Source organism: Saccopteryx bilineata, chromosome 2 (genome assembly GCF_036850765.1).
Source record: "Saccopteryx bilineata isolate mSacBil1 chromosome 2, mSacBil1_pri_phased_curated, whole genome shotgun sequence".
Lineage (NCBI taxonomy): Eukaryota > Metazoa > Chordata > Mammalia > Chiroptera > Emballonuridae > Saccopteryx > Saccopteryx bilineata.
The window spans coordinates 352,059,662-352,071,942 of NC_089491.1; the positions used below are offsets into that span (position 1 = coordinate 352,059,662).

The 12,281-nt window shown below is 37.5% G+C and overlaps 1 protein-coding gene across 6 annotated transcripts in view; it reads right to left on the minus strand.

The window, feature by feature from the left end:
* Positions 1-12,281, minus strand: part of BCAS3 (BCAS3 microtubule associated cell migration factor) — a 633,266-nt gene that overhangs the window by 303,618 nt on the left and 317,367 nt on the right. For all 6 annotated transcript variants that reach the window (XM_066262741.1, XM_066262742.1, XM_066262738.1 and 3 more), the window contains 2 exons: positions 4,782-4,882; positions 2,136-2,332 (listed from right to left, as the gene is read on the minus strand). In XM_066262741.1, coding sequence (XP_066118838.1) covers positions 2,136-2,332; positions 4,782-4,882 — 298 coding nt within the window. The remainder of the gene's footprint in view (positions 1-2,135; positions 2,333-4,781; positions 4,883-12,281) is intronic.

A 12,281-nucleotide genomic window follows, 5' to 3' on the forward strand; every position in this document is an offset into this window, starting at 1 on the left:
CAAAGTCATTTAGATAACAAACTGGGAGGCTCTTGAGTGCAGGAGAAAGGAAAGCCCCTCAGGAAAATTCTAGAATCATTTTAGGAAAGCGGCATTGTCTGAAGAAGTCAATTAGAGAGCTCTCAGATGAATGACTGTGCCCAAAGGAAAGAGGAAGTAAGGAAGCTGGAGGAGGTGTCACAAAACAAAGGAACAGAGCCGGGGCTGCTAAAAAAAAGGGGGGGGGGGACAGGGTTTGATAGCAGCATATAAGTCATCAGAAAAAAAGAAATAGGGTCTTGTGAGAAGTGCAGCAAGAGAATAAACATAGTCTTATGGGCCATCTATTTCAAATGCCTCAGTATTATCATCTAAGTACCTGCATGTCATAAACATGAATGACTATGCACTGACTCACTAAGCTGAGGACTAACGCATCTTGAACTTTCTGAAAATGAATTCACTATCTCAGCTACACCGTATTTTACAATTGGTACCAGTGAAAATTGGTCTAATGCCCACTATATTGTCAACTGTTGCCTGACATCTTAGGGAAGTTTTTAGAAAGCAGGAAGAAAATATGCTAGAGAGAAAAAAAAACAACCATATATCAGGTGGTGGCACAGTGGATAGAGCATCAGACTGGGACGTGGAGCATCCAGGTTCGAAACCCCAAGGTTGCCAGCTTGAGCGCAGGCTCATCTGGTTTGAGCAAGGCTCACCAGCTTGAGCCCAAAGTCGCTGGCTTGAGCAAGGGGTCACTCGGTCCGCTGTGCTCCCCCCAAGGCAAATATGAGAAAGCAATCAATGAACAACTAAGGTGTCGCAAAGAAGAATTGAAGCTTATCTCTCCCCCTTCCTGTCTGTTTGTCCCTATCTGTCCCTCTCTGTCTCTGTCACAAAAAAAAAAAAAAAAAAAAAAAAAAAAAGCATAATGTATGGAAGAAAATGTAAAGCAAACTAAAAAAACCCCAAAATACCAACAAAAAAACCCCCCCAAAAAACAGAACACAACAAAACCTAAAACACAAAAAAAGGTATTAGGAGAACATATTCAATTATATGAATTTATGAATTCTTTTTTAATTTAAAATAACTTCCCCAGAGATTCGAGAAAGAGAGCAAGAGAGGGAAACATTAAGTCAGTGTTCCATTTAGTTGTGCATTCACTGGTTGCTCCTCATATGTGCTCTGACTGGGGATGGGACTCGTGACCTTGGCACACCAGGATGACGCTCTAGTCCCTGAACCACCTGAAATATTTTTAAAGAGGAAACCTTTAGGCCTAACCACACCTCTGCAATAGCTTTTGCTTTGTTATAAAGATTAATGATCAATGTTGACCAAGAAGTAGCTAAAAACATATTTCCAACATCTAATTTCAATATATTTCTCCATAATTTTTTAAAAATTCAAGAAAAAATTCAAAGGGCTATTTTAGATTTAAATAAAGATACATTATAGAACTTTAAAAAAAAATAGAAGACAAGGAAAGGGAGATTATATTGCATTTGACTGAGCCCTTCATTGTCAGTTTTCCCCCAATGTGGCACATGCTGGTGTAAAAATTAAACTGCAAAGCAAACCTGAAAACTGAAGAAGTCAAAAATTTTTCAGCTGTATTAAAAAAAACAACTAATAACAAAAAGCATACCTTGTAAACTTTGTATTATAATTCTTACAAGTGGGGATCAAAAAATATATATGATGCATAAAACATATATAGATGACAAACTATAACTGAATTAATGTCAACACTTTCTCAGCCAAAACCATTTTAAAGCCTGAAATTCGACATTGGCAGGATTAGGACAGATGTAGTTCAGTTGAAAGATGAAACATCAGAAAGCTCAGGAAAGGAGGGTACCATCCGACTCGAGTTAGAAAGATGAGGGAGGCAACACAAAGTGAGATGGCTTTAAAAAGTGTAATGACCTTTTAAATGTTTGGAAATATAATCTGAAACACAAATGCTTACTGTATACAATGGGATCGCACATAAGATCTCCAGCGATAATGAGGAATCACAGAATACAGGGCAATATTCTGCAACATGACACTGTGCCCAAGAGGAAAATGTAAATATTGCCTACGATGATCATTACAAATAAATATATTAATGCAGTCAAATGACTCCCCTACTTCCTATTTCTTACCTGAGACTGTTGAGATCAAGGTCATCTGTATCAAAATCCAAAAGGGGTTGTGGAGTATCACTTGGACCATGAGACTGCAACACAGATGAACTGGATGATATGACTGTGGTTTGACCTGAGGGATGGATGGTTTTGAACTGGAACTGTGGACCCATCCACAGACGCCTGTGGGGACCAGTGTGTGTAACAATCTCTACCTGAAACACATTAGGATTAAATGTGTTATAACCTTTGGGAGCCTTTCATAACCCCCCATCCTGTCTCTGAACACAAACACATTCTCAAAGAAACCCATTTGAACCAAGTGAAAGAGCAACAGGGCACCCACAGTCCAAAAGGCATTATAAAAAACAGCCTAAACAGACATTCACTCTGTCCCTCTACAGATTTTCACAAACATAAAAAAAAAATTTCATTTTGTGTGTGTGTATTTGTGTGTGTATGTATTATGCACACACACAAACATGTATGTAAACACACACACATAAAACCCACACATATACAAAACAAAAATCACATGAGAATAAAAGGACCAGCTGCCTGACTCATATAACGGGTGTCAGCTAGAGACTACCTTTTTCATTCATTCTAGGTAGTACTTACTATTCTGTGGGCCTGCACGGACTACTATATTTATATATCCACAGATTAGAAATAATCCCTCCACTGAGGATAAAGCTTATGACAAACTTGAAGCTGTTCTTGAACTATGCAAGAGAAAAAAAATACCTAAATTAATTTTCAACACTCAAAGCCCTGTTTATTTCCACAATGAAGTATTACAATATTTACTATACTTCCCTCAAAATACCCCATAATCCACTTTTAAATTAAGAGAGGATTACATGTTTTCTCTCTAACTAGATTTGTCTTCAAAAGAGTGTTTTCTCAACTGCCATGAACAGTGAGACAGGTATTTTAAGGGCTATAAAACAGTAAAACTAAAATGCTTTATGAATTTCAAACTCTCAGGAAGAGGGTTGGAAATGACGCCAATATTAAACATGTCAAAGACAGAGTAGAGAGAAGAAAACACTAGGTAAAACTTGAAAACAAATGTATTATATAATTTTACAAATGAGCAGCGTGAATAAGACACTAAATATGCAAACCTTTGGTGATACACTATTTCTCAATGTCTTGTAATTGCTACATCCGTGTCTGTGTACCGACACTTCATACGACTGACTTCCCGTGTGCCTTCTTTTTGCCCTGAGATCCTTTATATTTAATCACATTTCTCTGATTGCAGTGATTAATTCTTAACAAAACATAACTGCAGAGGTTCACAGAGTGCAGCTCTGTGTTTGTAAGTCCTGAAGGGCAAAAACAACATCATGGTCTTAGAATGATATTCACGTTCCCACTAATCACGAGCAGAAAACTACTCCGATTTAGGACAGCGATTTGATTCAAGTAGTTGTATTCAGCAATGTAAATTAGGCCACAGATAAAGCATTCTGTGTATTTTAAGCTCAAAACCATCAGTGTCACAGAGCCGAGAGGTAAACAGATGCCTGTGCGATTTCACTGGGGCGATGGCCAGATGTTCCTATTCACTGTCCTGTTGTGTGTGGTACAAACATATTGTATATACTTTCACACTGACAGCACACATCACCCCTTTATCTAGTTGAAAAGTTGAAGTGAAGGACAGTGGTTTCCTTGCCAACCTTTTCTTCTTTTTTTTTTTTTTAATTGTGTTATCTTCAAGAAAGGGTGTCCCACTATATGCCTGGAACTGAAGCACTGACCCCGCTCCAGGAAGCTTCCTTGAGTATTTTAGGTGTGATGAAATGTGTCACCTACAAACAATTTGATTCTCCAGTGTCCAGATTCCCTTTAGTTTTTGGGCTGCCCTTCCTGAGAAAGCAGTAAAAGTGTAGCCGGCCTCTACAGAGGCAGCTGTCTGATGAAAAGCTGCGGGATTGGTAATCTGAGACAGGTCATTAACTTCCTCAAATGATGTCAGCTTTGAAGCAGACATAACAGCATTTGTAATTAAGTCATCTGTAATCTCATCATTTTGAAATCTGCCCAAGTATCTTTCATTTTCAAAGCCCTTGCGATGAAGACAGCTTCACCTGGTAAGGGGAGGAAGGGACTGTGGAGGCTGGTACAGGAATGCCCTAGAAACCACCGGGCGTGGCAAACGTGAGCTTGGGAAAGGACACCCAGCAGTGCACAATCAGGACTTGCGCAGATTACAATGCTGAATTTTGCCTAATCATGGGCCTGATAAATGCTGGCTCCGCAAAATAAATTCCAAAGACTGTTAAATTGCTTCACTGTTCCAACAAGGCTAATAATTATTTCACTCCAAAGTGTCCATATAAAAATCTAAGGTCCTAAGGGATATAAATGGATTGTCAGAAAGATATGTATATTATATGCGCAGTGTATGAAAGCTAATATACACACACATATGTGTGGGTATAAAATATTGGTGTATGTATCCCTGCAACAGTATTTATGAGAAATTCTTAATATGGAAAACAATTGATTACTTATTAGCAATTCAATAAAGAGGACCCAATTCTATGCATTTTCCTGTAAGAGAAATAATTTTTAAAATTCAAGAATAGAAACAGACAATGGATTCCTGTTTTCTTTCACTCTAACAGGCCAAACAGTTCAGAGTTTCACCTGAGAAAGCCATTCTTCATCTTCCTGTCCACTGTGGTCAGAAGACAGACTGTCATAGGACCCATGCCGAGTAATGGGTCCAGGACTTCCAGGGGGAACCACTGCAGGAAAAAGAACACATATTTAAACAACTTTAATTCATGCAATAGAAAAATAAATGTAGGCACAACCATCCTGGTTACTTTATAAGATAAAAATATGACATTTGATGCAGAAAGGTAATTCAAATAATTAATGAACAATAAAAGATTGAATTTCTTAGGAATAAGAAAGATCTTCAATTAATACACAGTAAAAAATATCTGCAGGAATTTGGTCATGACATATATCACTATAAAAGAAATAAACAACTAACTATACAGTAACAGCATGAGGACATTTAAGAACAGGGAAAACTCCCTTACTCATGCACCAATGTATTTCCTAGCTTTCAGGATTTGGGACATTTAAGTCTCCTCCAATAAATAAACAAAAAATAATAATAATATGTTGCAGTTCCTATAATTACGGGGGGGAAATGTTTAAAACAAATGTCAAATAAGATTTTTAAAGAATCTTTCATATAAATGGAAGGTATAAAAATACATTTTTATTTTAATACTTTTTAACACTTTCATTTATCCAAAAATTTCATTTTCTTAAGACAGGCTGAGCCTCTCTTAAACGGAAGGGAATGCTCCTCAGTTATTTTTAAGCCTCTACTGGATGAGTTAAAGTTTCTCTTCAGGCACTCCCCGGAGAGCTCCGCTCTGGCCTGTGCTGGTTGATACCAACCCGCAGGAACCAGGAAAGGAAAGAAATCCACTCTGCATCTGCGTGCAGAGTCCAACCCAGTGCTATGGAAGCCAGACCCCAGTTTGGGGAGACTCGTCCCATTTAGTGCACATTCACCTGACACATCAATCTCCCTCCCTTTGCCCTTCCCTCCACCCTGTTTTCAGTAAACCTCTTCTTTTGAATCTCTTTCTTCTTTTGAATCCTCCTTTCTTGATTTTTATCTTGAGGGACTGGGGGGAGACAAGAACCCTCTCACTGGTGACAGTAAGATATAGGCTTAAAATATAAAAAACCTACTTTCTCATACAAAAAGAAAACTTTGCTCAAAGTATTATTACTTTGACTGAGTAAAGTAATAATTCAACAATGATTTACTGAGTTTCTACTATGAACCAAATGTTATCCCAATGAAACATGGTCTCTTCTTTTTAAAGTCCCATACTATTTTCTTAATTTTATTATAAAATAGACTATTTTTAGACCATTTTAATAGTTGCAACAAAACTGAGCAGAAGATACAGAGATTTCCAATATACTCTCTACTTCCACACATAGTAACAGTAAGAAAAATAAAGCAATTAAATACTGAGGGGAAGTAGAGAAGAAAAAGGTAAAAGAAGAAATAAAAATAGATGAATATTAAAGAAATGTGGAACACATAGAAAAGAATGAGAAACAGAAAATAGTTTCATAATTTCCACCACCCAGAGATACGTGTATATACTTCTATATATCCTATTCCTTTGGCTACATTCCTGTCAGAGGAATCAAAGAACTGAATGTACATATTTAAATTTCTTGATGCATGTTCCCAGAGTTATACACTTTCACTATCAGTGACTGAGAACGCAAACCTCACTGCACTTTTGCCAGCACAAGGTATCATGAAGAACTTCAGGGGTCCCCAAACTTTTTACACAGGGGGCCAGTTCACTGTCCCTCAGACCATTGGAGGGCCGGACTATAAAAAAACCTATGAACAAATCCCTATGCACACTGCACATATCTTATTTTAAAGTAAAAAAAACAAAATGGGAACAAATACAATATTTAAAATAAAGAACAAGTAAATTTAAATCAACAAACTGACCAGTATTTCAATGGGAACTATCGGCCTGCTTTTGGCTAATGTGATGGTCACTGTCCGGTTCCATATTTGTCACTGCTAGCCGTAACAAGTGATGTGACATGCTTCCAGAGCTGTGACATGTGCGTCCTGCGTCACTGGAAGTAGTACTGTACGTGAGCGATGCTGCGCTTTGCGGCGCCACCACATACAGTACTCGACATACAGTACTCACTGACCACCAATGAAAGAGGTGCCCTTTCCGGAAGTGCAGCAGGGGCCGGATAAATGGCCTCAGGGGGCCGCATGCAGCCCGTGGGCCGTAGTTTGGGGACCTCTGAACTAAATCGTAGTGAAACAGATACAAATGAAGAAGACTGAGTTGACCTAGTGTAAGATTTTAGAGGACACATACTTGCAAACAACTTATCTTAACTTGCTGGAAAAGAAGAAATGGTACTGAAGCCAGTCAATTACTCATCAGAGATGGGAAAATAGTATTAAAGTGTCAGATTTGCAGGGGTGAAATCTGTTTGCTATTGGTTCTACAAAACCACACTTCTATAGTTGACAGGCATTTGGCACAAACACAAGCAATAAGTGTAACAAATAATGTCTTGTGATTTTTTAATGATATGAAGAAAAGAACACCATAATAATTACCTAATACTTAAGCATCTTCTTGGAAATAAATTTGGTGTGTATTGCAAAACTGATAAGCAAAAGGCTCAGCTGTTCCCAAACCATGTCATTTTTTTAAATAAATAAATTTTATATTAAATTCTTAGTAGAGAACAGAGCAAGATAAACCTTCACACCCCAACCCCTAAGTATTATTCAAGAAGGTGACTAAGGACAACTATCCAGAGGTCAGGGCATACTTTGGTAAGCTGCTAAGGGGAGAAACTATTTTATTTTATTTTATTTTATTATTATTTTTTACAGAGACAGAGAGAGAGTCAGAGAGAGGGATAGACAGGGACAGACAGACAGGAACAGAGAGATGAGAAGCATCAATCATCAGTTTTTCGTTGCGCATTGCAACACCTTAGTTGTTCATTGATTGCTTTCTTGTATGTGCCTTGACCGTGGGCCTTCAGCAGACCAAGTAACCCCTTGCTCGAGCCAGCGACCTTGGGTCCAAGCTGGTGAGCTTTTGCTCAAACCAGATGAGCCCGCGCTCCAGCTGGTGACCTTGGGGTCTTGAACCTCGGTCCTCCGCATCCCAGTCCGATGCTCTATCGACTGCGGCACCGCCTGGTCAGGCAGATATTGAAAAGTTTTAAAGAGAAATGAAAAGCTATACCCTTGTGTAACAAACTAGTATCTAATTTGAATTTCTTCAAGAGTATACACTGCATTTATATACGCCGATCCCAGGCTAGCAGTACCTATTGCAGAATAAGCACACCGTAAGTAATAAGGAAATGGGTGGAGTTTTGGATTCTGGACTAAGTAATGATACCAGAATGGCTAGACACTTATTTATCATCAAAACGGGATAAATTTTAAAATAATCCAGTGGAAGGGATAGGATGAAGAGTAGAATTACAGATAAAACAAGATTAGACATGAGTTGTTGAAGCTAGGTGGTAAGTATATGGAAAGAAATTCTACTATTGTATTCTAATTGTTACATTTGGAATTTTCCATAGTGAAAAGTTAAAGAAAAAGAAAAGAAAACCTTCTTCCTCCTCTCTCTCCTCCTCTTGCTCCTTCTCCTCCCAGCCTTCCTCTACTTTCCAAAGTGGCAAAAATACAAAGTATATATCTATGAAATATTAAATCTGAATCTTGAATTCTAAATACAAATTATAATTAGAGTTTCTATAACTTATATTCACTTAAAAAGTTTTTCAATTAAGAATGCTTCAAAGTATTCAGAAGTATCACAATATAAAAATACAGGTCTGGTGAGATATTTTTTTCTTAATCCAGCGCCTTAGACCGCTCGGCCACGCTACCCGGGTGAGATATTTTTTTCTAATATAAAATAAATGTCTTTTCGTCTTTCTCACGTTTCTTTGCATTTAAAATTTTCCCCAATCCAAGTAAAAAGAACATTCCATTTTTACTACCTTGGGGAAGCAATGACATCCAAGTCACAATGAAAAAAAAAATCAAAAACCTTGACTCTAGGATTAAAAAAAAAAAAGATTGAAAATATGACAAGAGCAAAACTTCCATGCTCTCTGACCAGTCAATTATCACAGGAAAGTTGTTCTGAAATTGGAACAAGAATACCGTAAACAGAAAAGGAGGAATAAAGGGTTTCCAAGGAAGGGAACTGACAAAAATTCCAGAAGGAGTTTTAGGGATGAACAGCTGTGAAAAATCATATTTTCGAGATCAAGTAGCAAGAGATCCCACATGGAGCAAGAGAAGAAGTGGTGTGCACAGAGAATATCTGTATAGCCAAGTCTGTAACAACCTCTCCAACTTCCCCATGAATCAGTCGAGAACATTACTCTCTGTCCAAGAGTAATACGAACAAGGTCCAAAAAGTGTACAGGCTTTGAACTAGAAACAAAGATGAATGCTGCAGAGACCTATGTGAAGTAACAGACCAATGATCACGTAGGGAATTGAGAGACCTCTCAGTGACTACAACAAAGATAAAATATCCCCAACTCTCGCATCTCAGTATCTTGCACTCTGTAAACCCTATCAAACGTACATGCAATTTTGGAGGAGGTAATGACTGAGATTAATTTTCCCATTTTTGTTAGAATGGAGGTGCAAAAGAGAACTTAAGAGTTTATTTATAGAAAGGTGAGTTACATAACTTGCAAGCCTCAGTTTAATAACAAACATCCGTACCTTCTACCTAGAGAAAAACATTCAGTATGTTTTATGTACCAGCTATTCCTAGATTAAACCTGGAATAGGAAACGTATGGAGTTTTGAAACAAAAATATCTGCCATGTTCCATCCCTACTAGTAAAATAATTGAAAACAAGCCTACCCATCTAACTGAAAAAGATACACCGTCAATATATTTTAGAGAATACAACCTCAAAAGTACTGCCTCTACACAGGCATTTGATACGTATAGATCAACAAGCAAGGGCAGGACGAGCAGGTTATTATGAGGTAACTGTGAGCCACTCTGTTTATTGTGACTAAGGAAAGCAGATCATGCTCCTAGTTAAGTAAATAAAAGCTAAAAAAAATCACTAAGTGTATTTTGCTGTCTTACAGTGATATATGGGTGTGTGTGTGTGTTTCTATATATATTTTATGTGTTTATGTGCAAAGCAAACAACAAATCTGCTCCAGTGTCAACCTTTCTTCTGCACCATAATGTAAGGACCAATGGGTATAAATTTTTTTTACAAATACTCCACATAAAATAAAGCAGTTATGAATAAGAGGAAGATAAAAACATTGATACAGATGCTGTTATAACTATAGGTACAGCCCTGGCTGGATAGCTCGGTTGGTTAGAGCATCGTCCCAAAGCACAGAGGTTGCTGGTTTGATCCCCAGTCAGTGTACATACAGGAATGAATCAATGTTCCTGTTTCTCTCTCCCTTCCTCTCTCACTAAAATCAATAAATTAAAAAAAAATTATTTTAAACTATAGATACAAAGTACTAAGCTATTCAAACAATAAATTAAAGAGCTATAAGCATTGTACTAACAGACACTGAAAGTGACTCTGGCCCTGGCTGGGTAGCTCGGTTAGAGTATCACACCAATATGCCAAGATTGTAGATTGAATCCCCTCTCTAAAATCAACCAATAAAATTAATCGATCAATAATTTTTTTTAAAACAGGAAGTGCCTCTGAAGTCTCCTTTATAATATGGGTTAATGAGATGAATATAGATTAATACTTGTTGGTTAGGATATGCAGGTTTGAACCAAGGTTCCAAGAATGAGTTATTATTAGCCCTGGAGAAATTTTAACCTGTTAACATTTAAGGGTGTTTTCTCAAAAACAGTAACAGTATAGCCTCAATTTAAAGGCCTTGAATTCATCCTAAAATACCCAAAATTTAACAGCTAGCTCTCAGTAACTTAAGTTCATCTGCAACAAATCTAGTCTTCTGGTTAGAAAACAGAAGGTAAGCTTTTAATCATTAGTGTAATGAATATACCATATATTGGAGCAGGTAATTACTTTTCTTAGTGTATTCGACATGGTTTAGGTATTCAGGGGGAAAAATCTTCCAACTATGGAGTTTACAACAGGGTACATAGGGTCTAGGTGTTCCATTAAGATGAAAGAATAAGAAAAATAATTACTTGGTCCCAGTACCATTTGCTTTTAAAGCAATGAAAGAAAAAAGATTTGACAATGCATATCAAAGTTAAAAGGCTAACCACATATGGATTATAAGCATCCTTTTTACATAAGGGAACACAAAACATAATATTGGATACAGGGCAGTAAGTACTAAGTTTATAAATCTAAGGAAGGAAAAATCCATTGGGTTCTATTCTGTTCTTGTTCTAGTTTCCCCTACATTTCTTGAATGCCCAGTAATAAATTCTCGTAGCTGGAGCTCTGAAGGCTCAGAGGACACAGCTAATGAAGTACAGGCCTTGCTGCCAGTGAACGCCACGCTCCCAACTGTAGGAGACTGTATAAAGCTGCTCTACTGGAATGAATCTCAGTGCTACTGAAACAGGAAGTCTGCTTCCCAAATGGGGGCCTGGGGGGCGCCGATCCAAATGCTGTCTAGTTATACATAACCAATCTAAGAGTGCATATCAAATATACTTAAATTAAAAAATAGAGCTCTTGGCTCTAGCTCCTGTTGAAAAAATGCTAAATACCTAGATCTAGAAAGAAACTTAGAGAGTATTTTGATATGAAGAAACAAAGATGGATCTAAAGGTTTTTAACTGGAGAAGTGAGTGTGAGCAGGGTTATACTGGCAGCTGGGTGGGCAGTGGAAGAAAGTTCACTTTGGATTCAGGACCAGACACAGCTTTTGTTTCCCCTTATGCTGTATCATGTCCTCGCCAACCCTCCGCAAGCAATAAACCTCTTACCATGCTGAAGTCTTTAGTGGAGACCTGAGAGGTGAATAATGTTGTGCCAGCATGATTCAGTTCTTTAGGTTATTTTGGGGAACATGTTGCCTTTTTCTAGCAACAGAGAAATTTGTGAGTTAAATGACATCATGCTGACTTGAATGAAACAGCTCAGGCTCAAAGTTCACCCAAAGGCCAATAGTGATAAACTCTCATCCAAGGACAAACTTCAATATATTTTTGGTGCTTATTAAAAACAGCATTTATATAGCAGCCATACAATCAGAGAGGGCTCTTTACCAAACTCTGTTTCTGATCAGAAAGCACTCAAGATCTGAGGGAAAAATCCTGCTTGGGAATGTAGTTTCTTAGTACAGACATGAAATTTGCCTTTTAAAAAAGAAAGGCTCAAAAGACCATCCAAAAGCAAAATGGTCTAAGGCATTTCCAATGAGCAAGCAACTCACAAAAGAGGAAATACAACAGCCAACAAACATATGTACGTGGTAGTAATCAGAGATTTGCTAATTTAAAGTTATGCTTTCATATTATCAAACTGACAAAAATTAAACCCTGGCCTTTTAAAAATAATTTTTTGAAAAGTGAGAAGGTTCTCAGTAAAAAATAACACACTTAACTACCTTAAGATATGGATTATTATTATTAAGGG